This window comes from Pelobates fuscus, chromosome 8, assembly GCF_036172605.1.
Source record: "Pelobates fuscus isolate aPelFus1 chromosome 8, aPelFus1.pri, whole genome shotgun sequence".
Lineage (NCBI taxonomy): Eukaryota > Metazoa > Chordata > Amphibia > Anura > Pelobatidae > Pelobates > Pelobates fuscus.
The window spans coordinates 101,639,472-101,667,071 of record NC_086324.1 but is presented as its reverse complement, the minus strand read 5'-3'; the positions used below and the strand labels follow the sequence as shown (position 1 = coordinate 101,667,071).

Sequence of the window (27,600 nt, the reverse complement as noted above, 5' to 3'; positions counted from 1 at the left end):
TTTCAGGTACATTCTAAAGCCTTGATGTTTCTAATTACCTATATTCCTTTTATGAATCTTGGAAAGGTTGTCTTGCTGGAAACTGACCCTTTGTCTGAGATGCTGGGTCTATTGAATAGCTTAGGATTTGACATTTTCCACTCTGTTTGAAATGTTTTAAAAGATGGCTTCTTTCACTTTCCAGGCTTATGAAGGAGTGTTACAGCTTGTTGAAGCAAGGGGGCAATATGAAGAACTTTGCATTGTCATGTGTGTAATTCCAGCAACCATTAGTAACAATGTACCTGGGACTGACTTCAGCATTGGTTCTGATACTGCCGTTAACGCAGCTATGGAGGTATCACATGTCTTTCTTGAAAACAAATCCACGAAAAAAGAATTGCCTGGTTTTACAAAGCATATGTTGAAAATTTGCTGGATGGCCATGATCTCATCCAAGCTTATTCACTAAACACTAGATTTTGTCCAAATGGACAAAATTCTGTGCAAATGGCCAAATCCTAATTGGAATGGAAGTAATATTTACCCACTGCCAGCACTAGCAGTCAGAGGGCAAATAGTTAAAAACCCTAGGTAGCACAAGGGATAATCATGTGGCAGCTGACTAGCACATTAAAAAGTGCAGAATGAAAAAGACCCCTCCAAATAATACTCCAAGGGAGGTTTTAAACCCCTATTTGCCTAACTTCCAGGAGGTGGTATATCTGCTAAGCATATAAACTAGCAATTGCTGCTCAGTCATTAGAAAGTCCACATATCATGAGGGACGAGGCCTGCGATATAACCGTTGAGACCTGACCCTCTGTGGGCATCAGGTTAGGTACTTTAAATTAAATAATGGAGGTTGGAAAGATTTACCACCACTCTGCCTAAAAGCCTGTGGCTAGTGAATGTGGACAGTTTAAAAAAAAAAAAAAAATGAATGGGGTCACCATAATCCTTCCCACCTTTTGTCATCGGATGTGGGTTAGTTTTAAAAGGTGCTAGCCATTAGAAAAGAGGTACCCTACCTACTCCCCCTCACTTTAGTAATAGTTAAGTGAGTCAATAAATCCAATATTGTAAGTTAAAAAAACCCTTTAAAAAAGACTTCTTTCTTCCTAAATCATCTCCAAAAAAATCAAAATAAAAAATAAAATTATGTTGTTACCAATGAAAATGTTTTAAAACGTACCAAACTGCAGAGTAAAAATATAATAAATAAAAGGACGAAAAAAGTATGCTAACTAATAACAGTGATCTGACAGACAAGTCATGAGAATATTCCCAAGCAAGTCTTGTGAAAAGAAATTCATAGCTTTCTTGCAAAATACGGACATTGTTAAATAGCGTGCTGCCATACTGCTCTGGATGGTTTTACCCCTTTCGGTACGGGGCCATTCCGAGTTTATTGTATAACCCTGATTTAAGATCTTACATTAGTACTTCTTTTTTATAGAGCTGTGACCGCATCAAACAGTCTGCTTCAGGAACAAAGCGCCGTGTGTTTATTGTGGAGACCATGGGTGGGTACTGTGGCTACCTTGCTACAGTGACCGCAATTGCTGTTGGTGCAGACGCTGCTTACATATTTGAGGATAAGTTCAATATTCATGATCTGAAGGTACAGGAAAACATTTTTCTTTTCACAATATAAATATTTCTTAAAGTGAAAGGTATTTTGCTTCATGTTTGTTTTATAAGATCATTGTGTTTAACTTGTGTCAAGTTGTCAGAAGAAAAAGGTGGTCCAGGCACTCATAAATTCAAGCAACTTTATTGGACCTGAACAGACCTTGCAACAGTTCAGCCCACAACAGGGCCTTTGTCAAGCTCGACAGAGGCCCTGTTGTGGGCCGAAACGTTGCAATGTCTGTTCATGTACAATAAAACTGCTTGAACTGATAGTGTTCCTGGACCACCTTTTTCTTGTGACGATATGACATTGAGAGTTTGCCAGCCCTTGTTCAAGAGCACCCTATTGCTGTTTAGATGAGTGTGACTTCCTTTTCTATTCTAACTTGTGTTAAGGTCCTAATGCATCAAATGTGCATCCATACTTAGTGGCTTTTTTTGCTGCCAGGTTTGCATGGTATTTAACCACATATACTTTCACAGCACCTAATGTAAAAATATATTGTATATTAGCTAAATACAGTGCTTTAACAAGGTAGTGAAGCAGAAATTGTCAAGTCGCAGTGTATATTTAGTGAAGATTGCTGCGGTGTTCTGGATTTTATAGCAATAAGGCCCCAGCACTCGGTAGTTTCAGAAGCAATATGATTTTTATTCAGCCATCCAAAATGACAGACGTTTCAACATGTGTGTCTTTATCAAGGCATGGCTTGATAAAGACACACATTGTGTCAAGCCATGGCTTGATAAAAAAAAACATATAGTGTTGAAACATTGCATCTCACTTTAGATTGCAGAATAAAACTCACATTGCACCTGCAATTACCAAGTACTGAAACCTTATTACTTAGATTTACCTTTGGATCCCTGGATCAGGAACCTTTACTTAGGGGACATGCACCAAACATTTTGGAGCTGGACTAGTTCCCTAGCTGTTAGAGATCCTTCCTGGGTCATGGCTGCCTAAAATGCATCCAAACATTCAGTATCTCCTCCCTCTGCATGCAGACACTGAACTTTCCTCATAGAGATTCATTGATTCAATTCATCTCTATGAGGAGATGCTGATTGACCAGGGCTGTGTTTGAATCATGGTGGCTCTGCCCGTGATCTGCCTCTGTCAGTCTCTGCCAATCCTATGGGGAAGCACTGTGATTGGATCAGGCTACCACTTCTGATGATGTCAGCAGACTACTTGTTTTTTTTAGGCAAACAGCATGCAGATCTACATCTTCTGGCTTGAATACTATATTTATGGAGGGACGAGGGGCCCAGGGGGGCTAGATTATGGTTTTAACGCTATAGGGTCAGGAATACATGTTTGTGTTCCTGACCCTATAGTGATCCTTTAAAATTAATATGCACTCAATATGAATCCTAGTGCTGCACTGCGATGATATTCGGGATATAGAGCAATGCCACAAAAATAGTTATTAACTTTGGTTATTTAATTGCATGATATGGCAGAGAAGTAACAATACAGGGTAAAAAGAAAAGGGGAAGAAAAAGACTTCACATGTTTTTGTGCTGTACAGTCCTTATCAATGGGGATGGATAGAGCTGCAGAATTACATTTATTTTCTACATTTAATTATTCCTTGCATATAATATGTATTTTTAAAAGTTTTATACAATCAGAGTAACATGACCCATTACGGCTCGTGCTGTTGATAATTCTCCTTGCTTAAGGATATGTGCAGGTAGAATCCACACAGATGATTCTTTATGGTGCACTAATTATTTTTATTAATTTTAATTATTTTTTTGTGTGACAAGCTTATTAAGAAAGCAAGGCAGGAATAAATATGAATAATTAGTAAATTAAAAATCCTAGCACATGCTAATATTTCCACTTGTTGCTGAATTACAACAAATTTGAATATTTTAATTAAAAAAAAAAGATAATTTTGCAACACCAGCTCTAACTGTTTATGTACATGCCATATCTTCTTTAGTCTTCTTTACTTGTTTGTGTGCATTAATTGCAGTTTTGGAAAGGAGAAACAATTCCTCTCCTAATGCAGTACCATCACAATTAGTACCATCATATATTCCTAAATATGCATCACTTCATAAAAAATATTAATGCATCAAAGAGCAATTTAAAATTAGTATTCTCAATATGGAGGAAAGAGTGCTGTGATTTTTGTCACTGGATTTTATATAATCTACATTTGTATTACTTTCAGTCAAATGTGGAACACTTAACCGATAAAATGAAGACCGATATTCAAAGAGGACTTGTGCTTAGGTAACTATTGGAATCGTTCTCACACAAATTTTTGGCAGATGTCAATTACTAATATGTGCTTTAATTGTGGCTTGTTTATCCTGAACAATACACTGAACAAAATTATAAATGCAACACTTTTGGTTTTGCCCCCATTTTTCATGAGCTGAACTCAAAGATCTAAGACTTTTTCTATGTACACAAATATTGTTCACAAATCTGTCTAATCTGTGTTAGTGAGCACTACTCTTTTGCCGAGATAATCCATCCACTTCACAGACGTGGCATATCAAGATGCTGATTAGACTGCATGTTTATTGCAAAGGTGTGCCTTAGGCTGGCCACAATAAAATGTGCAGTTTTATTACACGGCACAATGCCACAAATGTCGCACGTTTTGAGGGAGCGTGCAATTGGCATGCTGACTGCAAGAATGTCCACCAGAGCTGTTGCCCGTGAATTGAATGTTCATTTCTCTACCATAAGCCGTCTCCAAAGGGGTTTCAGAGAATTTGGCAGTACATCCAACGGGCCTCACAACCGCAGACCACGTGTAACCACACCAACCCAGGACCTCCACATCCAGCATCTTCACCTCCAATATCGCCTGAGATCAGCCACCCGGACAGCTTCTGCAACCATCGGTTTGCATAACGAAATAATTTCTGCACAAACTGTCAGAAACAGTCTCAGGGAAGCTCATTGGGGTCTCGACCTGACTAACCGACTTGAGTGGGCAAATGCTCACATTCAATGGAGCCTGACACTTTGAAGAGGTGTTCTCTTCACGAGTGAATCACCGTTTTCACTGTCCATGGCAGACGGCGTGTTTGGCGTTGTTTGGGTGAGCGGTTTGCTGATGTCAACGTTGTGGATCGCGTGGCCCATGGTGGCGGTGGGGTTATGGTATGGGCAGATGTATGTTGTGGACATCGAACATAGGTGCATTTTATTGATTGCATTTTGAATGCACAGAGATACCATGACGAGATACTGAGGCCCATTGTCGTGCCATTCATCCACGATCATCACCTCATGTTGCAGCATGATAATGCACAGCCCCATTTTGCAAGGATCTGTACACAATTCCTGGAAGCTGAAAACATCCCAGTTCTTGCATGGCCAGTATACTCACAGGACATGTCACCCATTGAGCATGTTTGGAATGCTCTGGATCGGCGTATTCCAGGTCCTGTTCAGCAACTTCGCACAGCCATTGAAGAGGAGTGGACCAACATTCCACAGGCCACAATCAACAACCTGATCCACTCTATGTGAAGGAGATGTGTTGCACTGCGTGAGACAAATGGTGGTCACACCAGATACGGACTGGTGTTTGGACCCCCTCCAATACCGTAAAACCACATTTTAGAGTGGCCTTTGATTGTGGCCAGCCTAAGGCACACCTGTGCAATAATCATGCTGTCTTAACAGCATCTTGATATGCCACACCTGTGAGGTGGATGGATTATCTCGGCAAAGGAAAAATGCTCACTAACACAGATTAGACAGATTTGTGAACAATATTTGAGAGAAATAGGCCTTTTGTGTACATAGAAAAAGATCTTTTCAGCTCATGAAAAATGGGGGCAAAAACAAAAGTGTTGTGTTAATAATTTAGTTCAGGGTAGAAACTCCAAGGTTAAACGTGTTACCAATTACAAACGGTTATGGCCTTCTTTATGTCACTCTCTATAAAAAAATGTGAATGTGAAAATGTATACAGTAATTCATCACAGTAATGCCAGTAGCGTAGTCCTGAAATATGCTCCCACCCGTAGCCGGATGTATTGGGCACCCAGTTTGCACTTATATGTCGAAGATGAATATGACTACCATTGGAAAATGAAAAAATGTGTATTTATGTGAGATGCTAGCTCAAATGGCAGATTTTGCTTGCCTTCGTTTGGATAAACATAAAGATGTAAAGCCTATTAAGAAAAAAAACCTGTTTTTTCACTGTGTTTGTTTGTTCACTGTCCCTAATTTTTCAATGGCTTAATGAAGGACAGATTGGCATGCAGGAAAATATATGTAATCATAAATGTGTATATTGGGGTTTTGGAAGAAAAAAAACTTCATAGTGTTTAAGTTCTGTAGATCCAAGGTCCTGGATACTTTTTTTTGCATGATCAGAATATTCAAGGATGTAATTTATATGTATGTGAACAGGTTGTTGTTCCAAAGAGAAATATTATTGACATTATAGTATCAGGAAGGAATTTCCCCCCTTTTTGTGACATACAGTGGTGTTTTTTGCCTTCTTTTAGAACACTGGAATAAGAAAATGGGTTTCAAGATTGAACTTGATGGACTTTAGTATTTTTTAACCTAGACTTCAATGTAACTGAATTAAATTATTATTATGTTATTATTTATATAGCGCCATCAAATTCTGCAGTGCTGTACAATGGGTGGACGAATGGACATGTAGTTGTAACCAGACAAGTTGGACACACAGGAACAGAGGGGTTGAGGGCCCTGCTCAATAAGCTGACATGCTAGAGGGAGTGGGTGCAGCCTTTCGAGAAGTCTTGAAGGCGAGCATCAGAGGTGGGAGTACGGACAGAATATAGACGTAAGTCTTCAGCAGATCGTAAGAGCCTAGACGGGACATACTTGTGTAGTAGGGAGGATAGATAGGTGGGAGCAGCATTATGTAGAGATTTGAAAGCAAGAACCAGAATTTTAAAAATAATTGGTACAGCCAAACAGGAAAAATATACGAACAGCTTACACTCCTGGCAGTCACACTGTAACAGCATACAATCCAATTCCCCCCCCCCCCCCCAAGAACGAGACAACACTTTGTTTGAGGATCAAGCAGAACTGATTTACTGGGGCTACCTGCCCGGCTTTTATGCAGGTCTCCCACCTGCTGGACACTCCCCTAGGGGACCAGATGGAAGACTGGGAAACATATTGGACATTGACCAATCACAAGCTTACAATTACACAATGCATCACAATCTCTCCTCTCTGTCCTGGAGATAATTGGGAAGTAATCCAATTATCTCCAAGGACAGAGGCAAAACTCCATTAATCACATGGCAGACAAAGGACAATAAAAGACATAAAATTACATACTGTTACATTTATCACGTATAACATACACATTCTACATATCCCCAGATAACTTAGATCAGAGCGCACATTACTACCGGTTGGCGCTCAGATCACATACATACAGTTCAATCGCCATGGAGCCAAAGTCTTTCATATAGTCTTTCAGTATACGGCTGGGGTAGCATGGTTTAAACAGTAAAGTACTGAATGGACCGGTGTTCGGATAATTGACTGCAGGTAGGAGAAGGGAGGTCACCGGCTCAGCGGTGTTCGTGACTTTAACAGTCCGCAGAAAGGCACGAACCAGCCTTTCTGCAGGGAAAAAGAACAGTGTTAAACATATGGGGTCATAGTCTAAAGGGAGCAGGCGAGCAACCAGGCTCCTCCAGTGGCCAGTGGTGAGGTTGGTTCTGCCACACATACTACATACCATAACCACTTCATCTTATTCCATCCCATGAATACATAAATCTAAATAAACCCACCAATCTTTATGAGAAGCATTGCGAGCTCAAAGACCTCAGCATTTTTCTTTTTTCTTTTTCTTTTTCTTTTTTAGTGCTATTATTGAACTAGTGAGGGGGGGACCAGAAATTGCGGAGATGGGGACAGAGACAATCTAGTTTAGGAGAAGAATATTATGCCTGCAAGGGAGAATATTTCTATGGTTTTTGCTTTATCCTAAACCAAACCCTAGCAACAGTTTTAGAAAGATTCCCTCTGCTGATGTTAGCAGAGCAATTATCTTTTTTCTTTTTTTCTTTTTTAATTCTTTACTCAGGTCATTCCACAAGAGGTGAACACATTCATATTACATTAAAGTGTCTCATACAGAGGGCGGCCTGATAATTGGTACAGAGCAAATACAGGGTTACATGTGGAATGAGTTTTTGTGATAAAATTGAAATAACAAAAGTAAATAAATAAATAAGTGCCCCATGGGTTAAAGTGCTCCACAGGTACACCCCCTCCAGAGATGTAGGATGGTAGTCATATCTGGAGAGGGGAGAGGGGGTAAAGAAGCTTCTTGTGTAGCACCACCTGAAATAACGATCTGTGTGTGGGTATGTGGGTAGGTCATGTGGCATGTGTTCCACGTAAGTAGCCATGCGGCTTTCATATAATTATAGGCATACAACCCAGGCACATAGAAGTAACAAAAAGTAACACAAAGATAAAACAGAACAGTCGCTATATAACATTAAATGCGTAATAAATCGTGGTGGTGGTAATTGAAGCACCCTTGGGGTGGGCATGGATCTCTTCTCCGCCGTCCGGGGGTCATCAAGTGGTATCTGTTCCTGAAGGAACATGCCAAGATGCTCTGCCACCCAGTTTTATTATCTTTGTCCGGCGCCTTCTCGCTACCCTACTGCCACTCAAACAGGCAAAGTGAAGTAGGTCAGCACGGCCTATAGCCTCAGGGACCCCTCTGATTTTTACATTGTATCTGCGTCTCATATCTTCCATTGATTCAACCTTCTCTGCTGTAACATGCTGTTGTTGTTGTTGGAGGTCCGCCACCTACTTTTCTACCGCAGTGAGTCAGGAATCTTGTGTGCTTGTTGAGGCTTCTAAGAGCGTGAGCCTGGTGGTGGCGCCTTCTATATCGTCTTTAAAGTAGGCCATGTCAGCGTTTAGGTTATGTCTGAGTTCGGCAAGCATGCTTTTAAGTAGAGCCACTGTGACTGGTTCGCCTGCTGGGGACTTCTTGGTGCTGGGTTCAGGTGTCGGACTCAGAAAAGTCCCTTCTCTGGGATCAAAAGAGGCACCCTCCGAGGAAACAGTTAATCCGTTGTACCCCAGCACCATTTTCTCCCATGCGGCCCTCTGCGAGTTCCACAGAAGATTGCCTATATCACGGCTGGTGGGGTTTAATGGGCTTTTTAGTTTTCCGACCCATGCGTGCCTCCAAGCCAGGGAGGGTATTGAGTGCTCGAATTCCTCCTCAAAATTTAGATTCTCTTGCTGTTTTGGGCAGAGGGAATCCCTTGCTGACATCATCATAGCCTAGCACTGCTCAGTCTCTGCAGCTGGTGATTATGCTGCTGGGGGCTTGCAGAGAAACCCATTCAGGGTCTCCTTCGACATTGCAGGTTTCCCTCTATCAGAGGAAATACCTAGCAATGTCTGAAATTATGTAACTTGGTCAGCCACAGTAATTTAAAAGGATTTTATTTAGCACTCATTTTGAGTGGTGCATACAGCTCATTTGTTGGTCTGGGGCCATATAACCATCCGCAGGGGATTTAAATCCCTTATTAACGAGCTGTATCATACGGCTTATTTATCAGTCTGACACCACTAAATCTAGTCCTAGCTTTGCCAACAGAAAAATTGTTCTTGTTGGTAAAATTCTGCATGATTGAATTATTCAGTTATGTGTCCTTTAGGGTGGGTCAACTAAGGAACTAAAAACACTATAGAAGCCCAGACCACTTCATCTGATTGGATTTGTCTGGGTGCCATGCCCCTGTCCTCTTAACATTGAAGTGTAAAGCATTGCAGTTTCAGAGAATGTTTACATTGCAGGGGAAAGAACCTCTAGTGGCTGTCTTGAAGGATATTGCTTGGCTTTTCATGGAGTTTAACTCCATGAAACAACGTGGGACATCCTTTTGCTTTGCATGAGGACATCCAGCATCTTCAAAATCCCCATAGGAAAGCAGTAAATCTGGGTAAAGCATTCTGTTTAATGGAAGCCACAGCTGGCATTTTATGCAAGTCCCCAAGCAAGGTGTACGCCCACATGGACCTTGTTGGGGACAGGGACACAAACTTAACAACCAATAACAGCAAGGTTAGAAAGTGTGACAATCCCAATACAAACATACAATCCCTCCTCTCTGCCTGGGAGATAATTGAGGCAGATACTGCATTAACCTAATTATCTCCAGGCAGAAAAAAACACATAATTTACAAAACCCCAAAAGTACCCCAAAAACACACAAAATCCCCACAATTATGTCACCACCTGATAGCCCTGATCTGGGTGACCAACATATCCAAGAATCGCCCAGAACAGTTCAGGGATTCAGGAATTCTATGGAAGTACCATTTTGACCGACTGCACGCATGGTTTCATGCCCAGAACAGTTCCAGAGAATCAGGCTGTGTGGCCAGTTTACTTAATGATTCGAAATACCGAACATAGCCGCTCGTGGATAATGTCATAATGTGTCTCTTGTTCGTGGGTTTCTTTGTACCGAACGGCGTTCGACTCCCGTTCGAATAGCCGAACCTCCATGGAAGGTAAAAGTTTAGCGGTGTTCGTGCCGTTGAGTGTCCGATTTGAGTTCCATGCACTCGACTACCAAACACCGCTGGATGCGTTTGACTAAACAAGATGGCTGCCACCACGTGTTCGAATGGCACTTCGAATGGCTTCAGAAGTTCGGTAGTTCAAAGTGCCACTTCGAAAGTTCAAAGTGTGGCCATACAGGTTTAAAAAGGGCACACACAGTGGTTCTGACCAGGATTTGACACGGGCCATAGTCACAGGGTAGGAGGCTGGCAAACAGGCCCCTCCAAAAGCCAGTGACAAAGGTTACTTTCGTCACATGGACATTGTAATTTGAGTGTTTATTTAAGGCTGTTAGAAATTAACATTCTATAATTAAAGTATAGGGCCTGATCACTGATCCCATAATGGTAAAAGTGCTGTTGAAAAGTATTGGAGTGATGGGATTGTGATCACGTCAACATAGTTAACAGCTGATAAACACCACATGATTATAATTTTACAGAAGAAAATATAAAATATAATTCAAAACAGAACAAAAAGACTTCTTAAAAATGTTGATATAGTCTGGATATTGTAGAAAGCTATGCACAATGTAAATCTATCTAGAAACCAAAAATAGTAGATGAGTCAGGGTGAATACCCTTTATATTGTGCATGGTATAATAGGGTCACTTTGGTGTATTATACCATGCACATTTAGCATGGAATCATTTTTATAGCACGTAACTTTTCCTTTCTTTTTCTAACCTCTGACTGTCTAACAAGCTTAACAGGGAGAGAGGCTTTATCTTATCTCTATGCTGCATTACCTTTCAGCTAGTTTAAAAAGTGCTGCTTTGAGACATTACCATACCAAGATATAATTACCTGGTATATACTGGAAGGCAAATGTCTACTATTTAAGATCTCTATCAGCCTAGCCTCAAACTATGTTCACATACAGGAGTGAACATTTACTATAGAAAACTGACTATCTCCTTCTACCTTACTAATTGGATTTAAAGGAACACTATAGTCACCTAAATTACTTTAGCTAAATAAAGCAGTTTTAGTGTATAGATCATTCCTCTGCAATTTCACTGCTCAATTCACTGTCATTTAGGAGTTAAATCACTTTGTTTCTGTTTATGCAGCCCTAGCCACACCTCCCCTGGCTATGATTGACAGAGCCTGCATGAAAAAAAAACTGGTTTCACTTTCAAACAGATGTAATTTACCTTAAATAATTGTATCTCAATCTCTAAATTGAACTTTAATCACATACTGGAGGTTCTTGCAGGGTCTAGCAAGCTATTAACATAGCAGGGGATAAGAAAATCTTTATTAAACAGAACTTGCAATAAAGAAAGCCTAAATAGGGCTCTCTTTACAGGAAGTGTTTATGGAAGGCTGTGCAAGTCACATGCAGGGAGGTGTGACTAGGGTTCATAAACAAAGGGATTTAACTCCTAAATGGCAGAGGATTGAGCAGTGAGGCTGCAGGGGCATGTTCTATACACCAAAACTGCTTCATTAAGGTAAAGTTGTTCAGGTGACTATAGTGTCCCTTTAATTAACCCTTATGCCCCTTAGCTTGGCCAACTTCTAATAAAGCCTTTATTATAGGGATTCTAACAGGGTTCATTTTCAGTCAGAGTAAAGCAAATTTGCTTTATTATTCACCCTGACTCATCTACTATTTTTGGTTTCTAGATAGATTTACATTGTGCATAGCTTTCTACAATATCCAGACTATCAACATTTTAAGCAGTCTTTTTGCTCTGTTTTGAATGAGGATATTTTATATTTTTTTCTGTGAATGATAAGAAGTCAAGCCCCTGACACCACTGGAGTGTCATTTTGCTGACTATATTTATGTTGAGAGGTTCTGCAGCTGCAGACTATCCCGAACTTCAATATATCTCTTTATTGATTATAATTTTATATTCCTTTAGCAAGTTACAAAATCTAATATTTCTTGTGTATCATATGTGTGACTTACAGATTGTTCTATTTTATGTTTTTTTTTTTGTTTGTTTTTTAAGGAATGAAAAATGCCATGACTACTACACCACAGAGTTTCTACATAACCTTTACTCAGCTGAAGGCAAAGGAATTTTTGATTGTCGAACAAATGTTCTTGGTCACCTACAGCAGGTGTGTTGTAAATTAGTACTTAACATGCAAAATCTGTTTAGGGCTGCGCCAAAATATGATAAATATTTTAAAAAAATGTATCAGTAGGGAGTAAAGTGCATTATATCTTATCACAACATAGGGATAAAAAAAGCATATAAATAAAACATATATATATATATATATATATATATAGTGCAATCAAGGAGTTGTAATTAGGATGTTACTTATACATATAAATAGTCCAAATGGTTCAGAATTGCACTATAGAGATAAATGTATTTTAAGGTGCTTTTGGAGATGGGGTATCCTCCGTGTTTCCTCAGTGTTTATAGCAGTCCAATTGTTCCCGTAGTATGGGAGACCAATCGTATAGAATGTATGGATCAATATAAGTGAAGAGAAATATATATATATTCAACTCACATTTAAAAGAGCTATAGCCAGCTCGGGTGTGAAGGGCGTACAGCGGTATGATACCCGCTTATAGGATATATGGTGGTTATCTTCTGGAGGGGATGATGTCCTACTCTCAGGAGAGGGGTATATAAAAAAAAAAAACTGATAGTGCTCTCAGTGTATACAGGGTATAAAATGAATGTAAAATGAAAATGTACTTACAAGTATAGTGCAGGCCAACTGCACTATGATAACCGCGTTGGTGGTATGATCCCCACCTCGGACAATCTTGTAAACACACGATAAAATAGGTAAAAGCCAGGTAAAAAGAAAATAATTGTGTATAAAAAGATAGTTGGCACAAAATAGTAACCAAAAAAACCTTTACTCAGATTACATACACAGTAAAACCATTTTGCGTTTCGCCACTAAGGCTTTTTCAAATGGGATAAAATTAACAATCTTGCTAGTAGGAGTGTATATATAGGTACATAGTGATTTAAAAATTGGCACCAAAAAAACTTCACTTTTCAACAGCCAATGAGATAAAAGTTTTATATAACACATTTGGTAAATGGAAATAAAAAGGTTTGTATTAAAGATGCCACTTTGCTGTGTCTATTGTAACTAAAACCGCTTAAAAACGAGGTGTAGTAGCTTTATATTACTTTAGAAAAGCGAGTCACGTGACTCGCGCAATATAAAGATCATAGGTGACAGTGTGCATAGTATGCTGGGAAATGTAGTTTGCACATGAGCAAGCAAGCAATATTACTCGCGGAAGTGAGTGTAAGGGGCATTATGAGGACTGTAGTTAGACTTTAATTAGGCTGTTAACCCGAAAAATAAAGGGCGGGGTGATGAGAGAGTGGGAGGAACAGAGGGAGATCGGGCAGAGTAGTAGGAAAGTAGATGCAAACTGCATCATGGGATTTGTAGTAACAAGGAAGTAAAACTCAACATAGGTAAACTGCATATAGAGAGAGAATTGGAGAATGTATTAAGTAAATAGAGAATGTATTAAGTAAATAGAGATGATGGTAGATATGCTGAAAATAATAATCAAGCATAAATAAACCTCTTAACCCCTTAAGGACAGAGCTTCAGAAGCTTGTCTTTCACTTAATGACAACAGCATTTTTTGCTGTTTGCGTTCAACTGCAATTTGTATTTTACTAATTTATTGCACCAACACATATTATATACTGTTTTTTTAAAGGACAGAAATTTGATGTAACATATATATATATATATATATATATATATGTGTGTGTGTGTGTATATATATATATATATATATATATATATATATATATATATATATATATATATATATATACTTATTTATTATAAAAAAAATACAGAAAAATGCAACAAAAAAAAGAATATATTTTTTTTACAGTTTTTGCAATAATAATGTGTGCATAATTAGTGCAGGTTAAGGAAAGTAATTAAAAATAAATTAATTTAGTTGTTCTGATTTACAGAATATATAATGTGTCTGGGATTTTCAGTTTTTTTTGGTAGTTACGGGTCACAAAGCACAAGGAGTAAAATAAACTTTTAATGTGGAGCGATTTTAGAATTTGGTATGTTTGTCTTGTAAGCTTAATAGCCATAAAAGAAAACAAAATTGCCACACAAAAGTATATATTTATATAAAGTAGACACCACAGGCTATTTACCTAAGGTTGTTTTGACACTTTCTACGTAGCCATTTCACCGCCAACTTCTGCTAAATATTGGAGTAAAATTGGGTTGTTTTTTGGCACACAAACATATAACAAAGAACTTCTCATGTGTATTTTTTAAAGTTGGTGTGTGCTATTCCTGTGCAGAGTTTTATTTTGTGTTCAGTTACATCTGCTGAGTAAAATGACACCCCCATTGTATGTATTTTGCACTATTTCGTGAAGCTACAGTGCCATATAGGAGACCTGTCCTTTTCAGTATTCACAGTAGAATTTTGAGAGACGGATTTAATGAGCCTATGCTTCCATTTGGGGTATTATAACAGTTTGACTGTTCAAAAACAAACCACAAAGGCCTACCATTTGTAAAAGTAGACACTCCAGGGTATCTCATAAGGTGCATATTGTGCCTTAACATGCCCCCATTTTTTCACCAATATATGCCAAAGTACGTGGTAAAAAATAATTTTGTGCGTTTTTTACATACGGATTGCATTTTTGCTGGGCATTTTGTATATTTCATATGTGCCACTAAGTTCAAACTCCCCAAATTATGCTCAGCTAAGTCTTCTGAGTAACAAGACACCCCCAATGAATGCCTTTGGAACTATTTCGTGAAGCTACAGTGCCATTTAGAAGACCAAGTTATATCAGTTTTTACCGAACTTTGAATTTTGACGCTGGGCCCATGTGCAATTTCCAAGCATCTTAGCAGGTTTTAAATTCAAACTACCCCACAAAGGCCTGCCATTTCTTAAATTACAGACCCCAGGGTATTTCAAAAGGTATATTCTAAACCTTAGTGTAGGATAATTTTTTTGTTAGTTTGTACCAAGTCTAGTTGCAATTAGCATTTTTTCTGCCTTTTTGACACACACTTGGCAATGTTACTGTATATTTTGCTATCCTTATGTGTGCTACGGCAGTATAATACCTAATATGTTGCTCAGCTATGTCCTCTTAGTGCAACAATACCCTCAGGGTTATGTGGATGTTGAAGGGGCACATTGGAGACAGACCACTTTCATATTTTGCAAAAGTGGATGCTGGGCCCAAGTCTCATTTTAGCAGCTCAGGACTGCAAATTACCTCTCAAAGGCCACATATATTTTTAAGTATAAGCAGCTCATCAATTCAAATTATGAACAATTGCATACTATTTGCTGTGAAAAGGGGGAATAGTTGGGGTAAACTTATCTGGGGGTAGTACCCAGTCATCTGCATCCCGGGCAAAGCTGTCATGGATTCCGAAACACAGACAGACCACAAAGAGAGAGAAACGTGTAATACCGGTCCTTAGAATGGCCGGGCTATACAAGCAGAGAATTTTATTAAAGACATTGAGGCTCCTATTTTGCATTCTCTTTTTTTATTTTACTCCCAGCAGCAAGAAAAAGGAAGTATGAGAGAATCATAGAAAAAAACATAGCCTCGTAACCAGGGCTGTGGAGTCGGAGTCGGAGAAAATTTTGGGTACCTGGAGTCTGAGTCGGTGCATTGTTTGCACCCCAACTCATACTAAATTTAGATTGGAATTTAAAAAAGCAAGTTTAAATGTCCCAATTCACAAAAAGTTATAATTAATGACTTCTCTACTGTAAGAATAAAGACCAATGCATGCAGTGCCTCACGTAACCGCAAAACGAATACGTTAAGTGACCGTGAAGAAGCATGCTTTTCATGTGCTTCACTATATGGCATGCAACGCACAATTAGGAGCGGCAATACTTATACTTTGCATAGTGCTGTGTTCTGCTGTTACAGGGAACGCTGCGCCCATGGGTAACCTAGCCTCTCACTGATAAGGGATTAAGTAAATATGTTTTTTGCAGGACTAGAGACACTTGTATAAGTGAAGGGAATGGAGGATCAATAGTTCAAGACTGAAGCTGTAAACCATTTGAAAAACTGCTGTCATTCAGCTAAGGCTATAAAAACTACTCTAACTCTGATTGTTAGCTTAAACTTTAAACATGACTATAGGATTCTACTAGGGAAATCATGTTTTATAATAAATGCCCCTTCCTGGATCCTCCCACTGCCCTATATTCAGCAGCAGATCAGCAATTCAGCACACAAAAAGGAGAAGGCAGCAGCTTCTGGCCAACTACCTCTCTCTGCTAGAAGAGCTTAGAACAGGGGTCTGCAACCTTTAAGACAAAAAGAGCCACTTGGACCCGTTTTCGAAGAAAAAAAAAAAACTGGGAGACGCAAAACCATTGCGACATTTAAAACAAATATAACACTGCATATATTGTTTCTTACCTTAATGCTATATATACAGGATCGTGCAGTCAGCTGTCAATCTGAAGAAAAAAAGGACTTTCACTTAACAATGTAAAATATATTTTTGCTAATTAATAGCTAATTAAAATATTTAATTTACCTGGTTAATGGGACTTTTGCTCCTTGAACCTCAGTGCTCAGTGTCTGCACATCAGGGCTGTAAGACGTCACCTTCATTTTCACACAGGCTTGCAAGCTGTCATCTGTGAGGCGTGATCGATGTTTGTTTTTAATATAGTTCATGTTGGAGAAGACCTGCTCACATACATATGTGGAACCGAAGATCGACAGGACTCCAAATGCATACTTTTTCATGTTTATATAAGTGTTGGGGATGGCATTCCATGTTTCGAATACAAGTTTGTCCTGTTTGGGAAGGTTTTCAATATCACTCCATTTATGATTCTGAGCCAGAATGGCCTTCTGACTGGCAACATCCTCAAGAGTAGCAGTCAAGTATTTGAACTTGGGGGGCGGAGCCTGACACGGACCGGAGCGGCCGCACATTGCCGGAGCTCCGGTACAATCCACTGCAATCTGCAGAAAACGGGGAGAATCCTCATCACCCACAGCCACACAACCGAGCACTGACCTCGGAGGACCACACTGATCCGCCGATGCCGTTCCTCCTGACACCCGGCTCAAAAACTAAACGCCGAGGCGGCAAGGCCTACAGGACGGGAGGGCAACCCCAGACCCTTTCGGGAACGCACTGGCCCTGGAACGTCCCGGACTTTGAGGACTGGTACCCCGACCCCCTGAGCTCAGGTGAGATGGGCCGCAAGACACAAAAAACGCCCCAAAACATCGCAAAGCCACAGCGCGATATAGGCCAAATGCTACAGGCCTCAAACGCAGCAAAGGCCCAAACTCCCCGAGATACATCCCCACAGCCTTCAGAGGAAGGAGACACACAGGGCACTCCACACCCCAGTCCCCAGCACCCACCACCCACATGGACAGCAGACACTAGCGCACCGGCCTCCAAAAATGACATACAGGCCATGCTGACAGGCCTTCAGCAGAATCTCAGACAAATGTGGGAAGCAGATCTAGCAATACTCAAATCGGACGTACACGCGGTGTCAACGCGCACACAGGCAATCGAAGAAGAAGTCAAGGGACTGAGGGAGAACTACCTAGCCCTAGGGGAGAAAGTGCGACACTTACACACCTCACAATTGACAATGGCCAGGCAAGTTAATCTCCTGGATGACAGGGGGCGCCGCAAGAATATTAAAATTCGAGGGGTGTCGGAATCAGTGCCTTTGGAAGAATTGCCACACTTCGCTAGACGCCTTGTGGCCACACTTTTACCGGCCAAACAGGCGAAAACATTCCAATTCGACGGGATCTATAGGATAGCTAAATCCCCACAGGCACCCACCTCAGCTCCACGGGATGTAATATTAAGATGCCAATCAATGGCGGACAAATTGGGGCTAATGGCAGCAATCCAAGGGCAGACCCCATTCGACTTTGAAACATGCAAAATTTCCTTCTTCCAGGACTTGAGCAGAGCCACACTACAATGGCGCAAAAGCATGCACCCGATCACCAAGCAACTCCAAGCGGCGGGTATAGCCTATAGGTGGGCGACCCCAGGAACTCTCTGGATCACTAAAGACGACAAGCACTTCAAGGCCACCGAACCCACGGAGGGCCCAGCATTGATGACTGCCCTGGGACTGCCAAACATCACAGCGAAGATGGGGACACCACATGACCCTCAGCCTGGGACATCCGAAGCTGACATGACCAAGACTCCTGGACGAAGCAGAGATGCTAAACCCAAGACCTGAGGGACATATTTAAGCCGACAACCAACTAGGCTTCTGTTCGAACATTTTATTTCATTTCAATGTTTTACGTAGCTAACCCTGATTTTTAAACCATATGTTGATCTTTATTTTTTCTCGTGCTCACAACTGTTGCAGTACGAACGAGGCTCACTAGAGCCAACCATCTTTGCTCCGACGACACCTCCCCCCCCCCCTCTCCCTGGGGTTATAGGGAACTAATATCGAGAGCGACATAAGTACACGGACTGGTATCAGGCACGTCAAATATGCTATTAACCATAACCTGTAACCACACGGGTTCGACCTGATCCTGTCATACTATAGCGACCTGTAATCGACTAGACATACTGGCCATAGCTGTGAACTGATCTAGCGACTATACGTAGCCACCAATAGACAGAAGGGGCACCTTACGACTCCTTACATGCCATGCACACAGGTGCGTCAAATAACCTTACTCAGAAGCGAACACGAGAGCAGTCCCAGACCTAGAAGTGACACCCAAAGAGGGAGCCCATGATCACCATGGTCTACTCCGGACCTATGTACTGATGGGTCACATCATGGACCCACATCCTTGGGACATAGGGCGAGACGTTAGGCATAGTACCCAGACTTAGTCTTTCCCACCCTCTCCCCGCAGCCCACGACCCTAAATTACAAGGGGCGATATTAGCAGACAGGTACCCTTTACCATCACGATTACGCGACTTACATTACTCATTATAACATTGAGACCAACTGTAATTATAAAATGTTTGTGAAACGATTCTAGTTATGCATGCGATATTTCCTGTTTCGATGTGTGCAGGCCTTTGTGACCTTACACATATGTTCATCATTTTCACATTCGGAAAATAAAGATTTACAAAAAAAAAAAAAAAAGTATTTGAACTTGGACACCCATATATCTTTGTCGGCTATATCGGCCAGTTCCATCTCAAGATCAGGTTGACTTACACCTGCAAATGCAGTCATATTCAATAGGGATGGATCGATCGCCAGGGGAGTGACAGGGAAGGATAATGTGTTTTTTTCCTCTCTGAACTCACAGAATCGTTTCCCAAACGAGCTTTGCATTCCGGTGATTGCAGACTTGAAATATTCCAAATTTATCGTATCATGACTTTGTTTGAACTCTCTCAAAGAGGGAAAGTGAGACAGTGTACCTCTCTGGAAATCTTTGACAAACACTGTCAACTTGCGCTCGAATGCCAAAACCTCCTCCAGCATGTGCAGGGCTGTGCCTCCTTTCCCCTGAAGGGTTGTATTTAGTGTGTTTAGATGGGCTGTCATGTCTACCATAAAATGTAATTTTTCCAGCCACTCTGGCTGTTCCAGCTCAGCAAAGGTGAGCTCTTTGCTGGCCAGGAAGGTTTTTACTTCTTCCAAACATGTGACAAAGCGTTTTAGCACCTCGCCTCTGGACAGCCACCAGACCTTGTTGTGGAGCAGGAGGTCAGAATATGTGCTTTCCACCTCTTAGCAAACGAAACTGGCGGTGGTTTAAACCCTTTGCCATTATCTTATTAACAATCTGAATGACCACATCCATAACTTTTGTGCATTCGGGGGGAAATGTTTGAGCACACAATGCCTCTTGGTGCAGGATGCAATGAAATGACAGCAGCGTTCTACCCAGCGCCTTCTGCAGTAGAGCCACAAAGCCCTTCTGTGCTCCTCTCATGCTCGGTGCCCCATCAGTAGCCACTGAGACCAGGTAGTTGGTGTTAATTTTTTTAGCACTTAAAAAGTCCAGGACAGCCTTACACATATCCTCACCCCTTGTTTGGTCTTTTAGTGGTATCAGCTCAATCAGTTCTTCCTGTGGCCCAAAAGAGTTCACATATCGGCAGAACAGCGCTATTTGTTCAATATCACCTTTATCTTTGGACTCATCACAGGCGATCAGGGATCGACCGATTATCGGTTTTACCGATATAATCGGCCGATATTCGGTATTTTCGGCAATATCGGTATCGGCCAATAGGGATACCGATATTGCCGATAATACCAACCAGGACCGCCAGGCTCATTACAAGCCCGGCGGTCCTGGGGGGGCGAGCAGCAAGCGTTTACTCACCTCCCAGCAGCTATAAATTATAATAATTAAATATATAAAAACAAAATAATTTAATATAAAAATTAAAACATTTTTTTTTTATAAAAAATGCCCCCTCACACACACACACTATTATTTTACACATACACTACACAAACACACTGTGTATATAATTCAGTGTGTTTGTATAGTGTGTGTATATATAATGCACACTACACAAACACACTGTATTATATACACACACATACTATACAAACACACACTGCATTATATACACACACACTATACAAACACACACTGCATTATATACACACACACTATACAAACACACAATGCATTATATACACACTGCATTATATACACACACACTATACAAACACACACTGCATTATATACACACACACTGCATTATATACACACACTATACAAACACACACTGCATTATATACACACACTATACAAACACACACTGCATTATATACACACACACTATACAAACACACACTGCATTATATACACACACACTATACAAACACACACTGCATTATACACACACACACACTATACAAACACACACTGCATTATATACACACACACTATACAAACACACACTGCATTATATACACACACACTATACAAACACACACTGCATTATATACACAAACACTGCATTATATACACACACTATACAAACACACACTGCATTATATACACACACACTATACAAACACACACTGCATCCACTACACACACACTGCACAAACACTGCATCCACTACACACACATACACAGCTCCCCTGTCTAAACACACTGCATCCACTACACGTGGCACGTATATTTTGTGCATTTACCTTTAGAAATAGTTTTTTATTTTCCAAAATGGTAAATGTACAGAATATCGGCAAATTATATCGGCTATCGGCCTGAAAGTTCACAGAATATCGGTATCGGTATCGGCCCTAAAAAATAAATATCGGTCGATCCCTACAGGCAATGGAGTACGCCACAGCTGAATTAATGTCTTGAATTTGCTGTTTGCTAATGTTTTCTGCCATTTTTAGGGTTCTGTCTTTAACAGTCTTCGCAGAGAGAGGCATGTCTTTGATTTTCTGCACAATTTCATTCTTGTTTTTGTTTTTTTTAATTTGTAGTTTATTGTTTTTTCACAAACGTAAATATGAATAGGAGGGGGGGGAAGGGCTCAGTGTGACCGTGCGCAGCACCTCTCTGCAGCTCGAGGACATAAGGCTCACCCTAGCGTTGCCGGCCCGTGACTCCACCTCCGTGTGACGTCACGACGGCAACGCGCTTCCGTAAAAGGCAGGGGAGGTCGGGAGGAAGTCAGGAGGAGGAGCAACTCCTTCACTATGCGGCGCCGGTGTATAGAGATCTGACAGAACACCGGCGGTGCCGCTCGCATAGTGAAGCAACGGACAGAAAAAAAAATTGCCTCGTGATAGATACACCCCTGCCCGGAGCCGCGGCAAAGGTGTAAAAGAGCCACATGCGGCTCCGTAGCCGCGGGTTGCCGACCCCTGGCTTAGAAGAACTTGGTGGAACAGCTTCTTGGATTCAACTGTAAGTGTTTATATTTATTTTAAAACCTGCATGCCTGCTTGTCTGTATGAGGGAAGACATGTGTACATGTTTCTGGAAGAAACTATCTATCCTAGGTTTGTAAGTGTATTTATATGCTCTGAGTACTAAAATGTAGGCTCTGTGTTGTGTGTGTGTGTACAGTACATGTCTGTGCATGTTTTTTTACATAGCACAAATCATGGCTTGGTTTAGTTCTGGGAAATATAGCTTATTTGTTTCTATAAAGCCATGTAAGTACAACTTACAAGACTGTGGATGTTGATATTAAAAAAAATCTAATTATATGCCAGTTAGTAATTAGTATAACATATTTTGTATTTTAGGAAAAGAGGCGCCCTAAATAATGTCAAAAAGACTGTATACAACAAACACGACAAAGTCTACTGTTTATGAGCACTTTGCATTATCAAGTGATGGAAAACATTACGTGTGCCAATGTATTAGAAAAGATGATGATGGTGAAAAACACTGTGATGCAAAAATTAGCAGTTTCAGTGGGTCTGATAAAAATGCACCTACAAGAACAGCAAATTTGAAAAGACACGCACAGCATTTTCGTCCCAAAGTGTTAGAAGCCGTGAATGAGAAAGATAGCAATGAAAACATTGCATCTACTTCTGTGACAAAAAACGTTCAGAAATCTACTGGAGAACAATCACAAATAAGAAAATTCTTTATATCTGACAAAGTTACCATAAGGATGACACCAGAAAAATTCAAACACCACATTATTGAAATGGTAGTAAAAAATAGTTTACCACTATCCTTCTTTTCACAAACAGCCTTTTTAGGCCTAAATGGAGAAATGGCAAAAAAACTTGGCGTTTCTCTGGAAAGAGAAAGTATAAGGAAACTTATAATTGAGGAGGCCAAATGTAAAAAGGAAGAACTACAGAAATTTCTGAAGGGACGTTTTGTCTTCCTTAAAATGGATGCATGCACACGTCACAGAGTCAATTATTTCGCTCTTAAGACCGCAGGACGTTCTATGCCGTCCTTATTTTGGTGGCTCTAAACGCCGCAGGACGGCATAGAACGCCCTGCGATCTTTTCTACTTACCCGGTCACCGGCGATCCCACGCCGGCAATCGCGGTATGGGGGACTTACCTGGGAGCCCAGGGAGTCCCCCTCCGTCTTCTTCGGCCCCCCAGGGCCATGTGATCGCGAGGACCCCGCGATCACATGGACGGCATAGCCGTCCAAGGCATTGCCAGCAGGGGGAGTGCCTGTAATGACAGGTACACCCCCTGCTGTCTGAAAAAAAAAAAAAAATGTTAAAGCAGTGTAAAAATAAGATTATATATACTTAGATCATATATATATTTATTAAGTACATAGATACACATATACACACATAAATATACATACACTGTCTACGTGTATTTTAATATTAATATATACATAATTATATATATTAATATCAAAATACACGTACAATGATATTGATTAAATATATATATAATTTTCATTATATATATTTATATATAATAAAAATAAATATATAAATACGTTAAAAAAATTAATAATAAAAAATAGATAAAAAATGTGTAAACATGCGTAATTTCGTTCTAACTGTATTTTAAAATTAATATATATATATAGATATCAAAATACATGTAGAACTAAATAATATATATATCTATATACATAAGTATATACGTATATATCACTATATATACCTATATATAAATACAAATAATAAAAAAAATGCTATACATATATATACACACATATATATATATATATATATATATATATATAATAATTCTACGTATATATTTATGTAATAATTTTACATAAATAGGTCATTTTATTAATTACAATTTGCGGGACCTGCCTGACAACCCAGGCCGAAAGTTCAGGGAATAAAATTTTCTAGCACTATATTTAACCCTGTAACTTTCCAAGACACCATAAAACCTGTACATGGGGGGTACTGTTTTACTTGGAAGACTTCGCTGAACACAAATATTAGTGTTTCAAAACAGTAAAATATATTACAACTACGATATCGTCAGTGACAGTGACATTTTTTGCATTTTTCACACACAAATAGCACACTGACTATATAATTGTTGTGATATGTTTTACTGTTTTGAAACACTAATATTTGTGTTCAGCAAAGTCTCCTGAGTATAACAGTACCACTCATGTACAGGTTTTATGGTGTTTTCAAAAGTTAGAGTCAAATATAAGTTTGTGTTTCAGTTTTTTCCCATTAAAATTCGCCAGGTTGCCTTTGAGACCGTATGGTAGCCCAGGAATGAAAATTATCCCCATGAATAATGGTTTGAGACCAAGTGGCTACTAAAAAAAAACTGGACATACTCCATTTGCAATACCTTGGGTTGTCTACTTTTGCAAATGGTATGCCATCATGGGGTAATTCTTATTTCTGGGCTACCATATGGTCTCAAAGGCAACGTAACCATTCTGGCGAATTTCAATGTGAAATAACTTCCCAAAACACCATAAAACCTGTACATAGGGGGTACTGTTTTACACGTGAGACATTGCTGAATACAAATATGTGTATTTTATTGCAGTAAAAGCAAACAGTATTTTAACATTCACAGTTAAAATGTCACGTAGAACTAAAAAATTTAGTTTTAGTTATTTTCTCCCCTTTTTTTTATATTTTTTTTCATATTAAATTATGTTCCATACCTAAATATTTGATGTTAAACGAAAGCCCTGTTTCCCCTGAATAAAATGATATATAAGTGTAGGTGCATTTAATATGAAAGAGTTGAATTACGGTTGGACAGACATATAGCGCAAATGCCAGGTTTTGTTTACGTTTTTTTTGGATCACAACTTGTACATTTGGCTGCGGTCTTAAGGGGTTAATGTTAGATTTGTGAATGAAAATAACAAAACAATAACACGGACCCTCGGATTAAAGGACACTCAGGCACATCACACCAGTGATTACCTTCAGAAGTTAGTGGAGGGTGTTCTAGAAGAGTTTGAAATTAAAAAGGAACAGATTTTATGTGTTGTGACAGATAACGCTTCTAACATGTTGAGCACAATTGAGAAGATGAACGCAGATGAAGAAGGTAACAAACAGATATTAGAGTTAGAGGAAGACAGTTCAGCAAGTATTGGGGAAAGTTTAGAAACTGAAGAGAATGCTGACATTTTTTTAGACAACTTTGTTGAAGAAGCATTGAAGCTTGCTACTATTCATCATATGCAATGTGCTGTTCATACACTGCAACTTGCCATAAGAGATGGATTAAAATATCGCAATGCAGCTACACTAATTGGCAAATTACGGCAAGTAACTGTTGCAGCCAGGGCCCCGAAAACCAGGCCCGTCACTAGCAGGCAAGCAAACTAAGCAATTGCTTGGGGCCCCGAGCAGAGCCGGCGTTTCCTATAAGGCTGCAGCCGCCTGAGCGCTCTATAGAGAGCACTCCTCTCTCGTCCCCTCCCCTTTCCTGCAGCATGGCCGAGCTCCTCTTCCTCCTGGCTCTCAGTTCGGCCGGGTACCGCGTGGTACAGGAGATTCAGTTTCCTGTTCCCGGCCGGACTGACAGGAAGTGCACACTGAGTGCTCACTTCCTTTCAGTCCGGCCGGGAACAGGAAACTGAATCTCCTGTACCGCGCCGTACCCGGCCGGACTGATAGCCAGGAGGAAGAGGAGCTCGGCCATGCTGCAGGAAAGGGGAGGTAACTGAGAAGAACATAGGGGGTGCGTGGTTGTAAAAAGAACATAGGGAGGGAGGGAGGGGGGGTAGTAAAAAGAACATAAGGAGGGGGTGGAGTAAAAAAAACAGGGAGGGGGAGTAAAAAAAAAAAAACATAGGGAGGGGGAGTAAAAAAAACAGGGAGGCAGAGGGGGGAGTAAAAAAACATGGGGAGGGAGGGAGGGGGTAGTAAAAAGAACATAAGGAGGGGGTGGAGTAAGAAAACATAGGGAGGGGGAGTAAAAAAAAAAAAGAACATAGGGAGGGGGAGTAAAAAAAACAGGGAGGCAGAGGGGGGAGTAAAAAAAACATGGGGAGGGAGGGGGGTAGTAAAAAGATCCTAAGGAGGGGGTGGAGTAAAAAAACATAGGGAGGGGGAGTAAAAAGAACAGGGAGGCAGAGGGGGGAGTAAAAAAAACATGGGGAGGGAGGGGGTAGTAAAAAGAACATAAGGAGGGGGTGGAGTAAAAAAACATAGGGAGGGGGAGTAAAAAGAACAGGGAGGCAGAGGGGGGAGTAAAAAAAACATGGGGAGGGAGGGGGTAGTAAAAAGAACATAAGGAGGGGGTGGAGTAAAAAAACAGGGAGGGGGAGTAAAAAAAACATAGGGCGGGGGAGGGGGGAGTAAAAAAACATAGGAAGGGGGAGTAAAAAGGACACAGGGAGGGGGGAGTAAAAAGGACCCAGGGAGGGGGGAGTAAAAAGGACACAGGGAGGGGGGAGTAAAAAGGACACAGGGAGGGGGGAGTAAAAAGGACACAGGGAGGGGGGAGTAAGAAGGACACAGGGAGGGGGAGTAAGAAGGGCACAGGGAGGGTGGGAGGGGAGTAAGAAGAACATAGGGAGGGGGAGTAAAAAAAAAAAGAACATTGGGAGGGGGAGTAAAAAAACATGGGGAGGGAGGGGGGTAGTAAAAAGAACATAAGGAGGGGGTGGAGTAAAAAAACATAGGGAGGGGGAGTAAAAAGAACAGGGAGGCAGAGGGGGGAGTAAAAAAAACATGGGGAGGGAGGGGGTAGTAAAAAGAACATAAGGAGGGGGTGGAGTAAAAAAACATAGGGGGGGAGTAAAAAGAACAGGGAGGCAGAGGGGGGAGTAAAAAAAACATGGGGAGGGAGGGGGTAGTAAAAAGAACATAAGGAGGGGGTGGAGTAAAAAAAAACAGGGAGGGGGAGTAAAAAAAACATAGGGCGGGGGAGGGGGAGTAAAGAAACATAGGAAGGGGGAGTAAAAAGGACACAGGGAGGGGGGAGTAAAAAGGACACAGGGAGGGGGGAGTAAAAAGGGCACAGGGAGGGTGGGAGGGGAGTAAGAAGAACATAGGGAGGGGGAGTAATAAGAACAACATAGGGAGGGGGGTAGGAGTAAGAAGAACACAGGGAGGGGGGGAAGGAGTAAGAAGAACACAGGGAGGGGGGGGAAGGAGTAAGAAGAACACAGGGAGGGGGGAAGGAGTAAGAAGAACACAGGGAGGGGGGAAGGAGTAAGAAGAACACAGGGAGGGGGGTGAGGAGAAGCGGAGATGAGGAGAACACGGGGGGGGAGGGTGAGAAGAGACTGGTAGGGGAGGGTGGGGGGAGAGGAAAGACCACCAAGAGGCAGGGCAGAGCTCTAAGGGACAGAAGAGAGCTCTCTGGGACAGGGGGCAGGACAGGGAGCTCTTTCACACTAAGTGCACAGCAGTTATAGATAATTTGCACATGTTTGTGAGAACTGAAAAACGTGTATGTATGTATGTGTGTGTGTGTGTGTGTGTTTTTAGTATGTTGGGATTTAGTTATTGGGCACTTTTTTA

General features: G+C 40.8%; 1 protein-coding gene across 1 annotated transcript in view; it reads left to right on the top strand.

Annotated features, from left to right (window-relative positions):
* Window positions 1-27,600, top strand: part of PFKL (phosphofructokinase, liver type) — a 273,062-nt gene that overhangs the window by 230,349 nt on the left and 15,113 nt on the right. Inside the window, exons 16-19 of the mRNA XM_063430198.1 lie at window positions 185-337; window positions 1,439-1,603; window positions 3,804-3,865; window positions 12,179-12,290. Of these exons, the coding sequence (XP_063286268.1) occupies window positions 185-337; window positions 1,439-1,603; window positions 3,804-3,865; window positions 12,179-12,290 (492 nt within the window). The remainder of the gene's footprint in view (window positions 1-184; window positions 338-1,438; window positions 1,604-3,803; window positions 3,866-12,178; window positions 12,291-27,600) is intronic.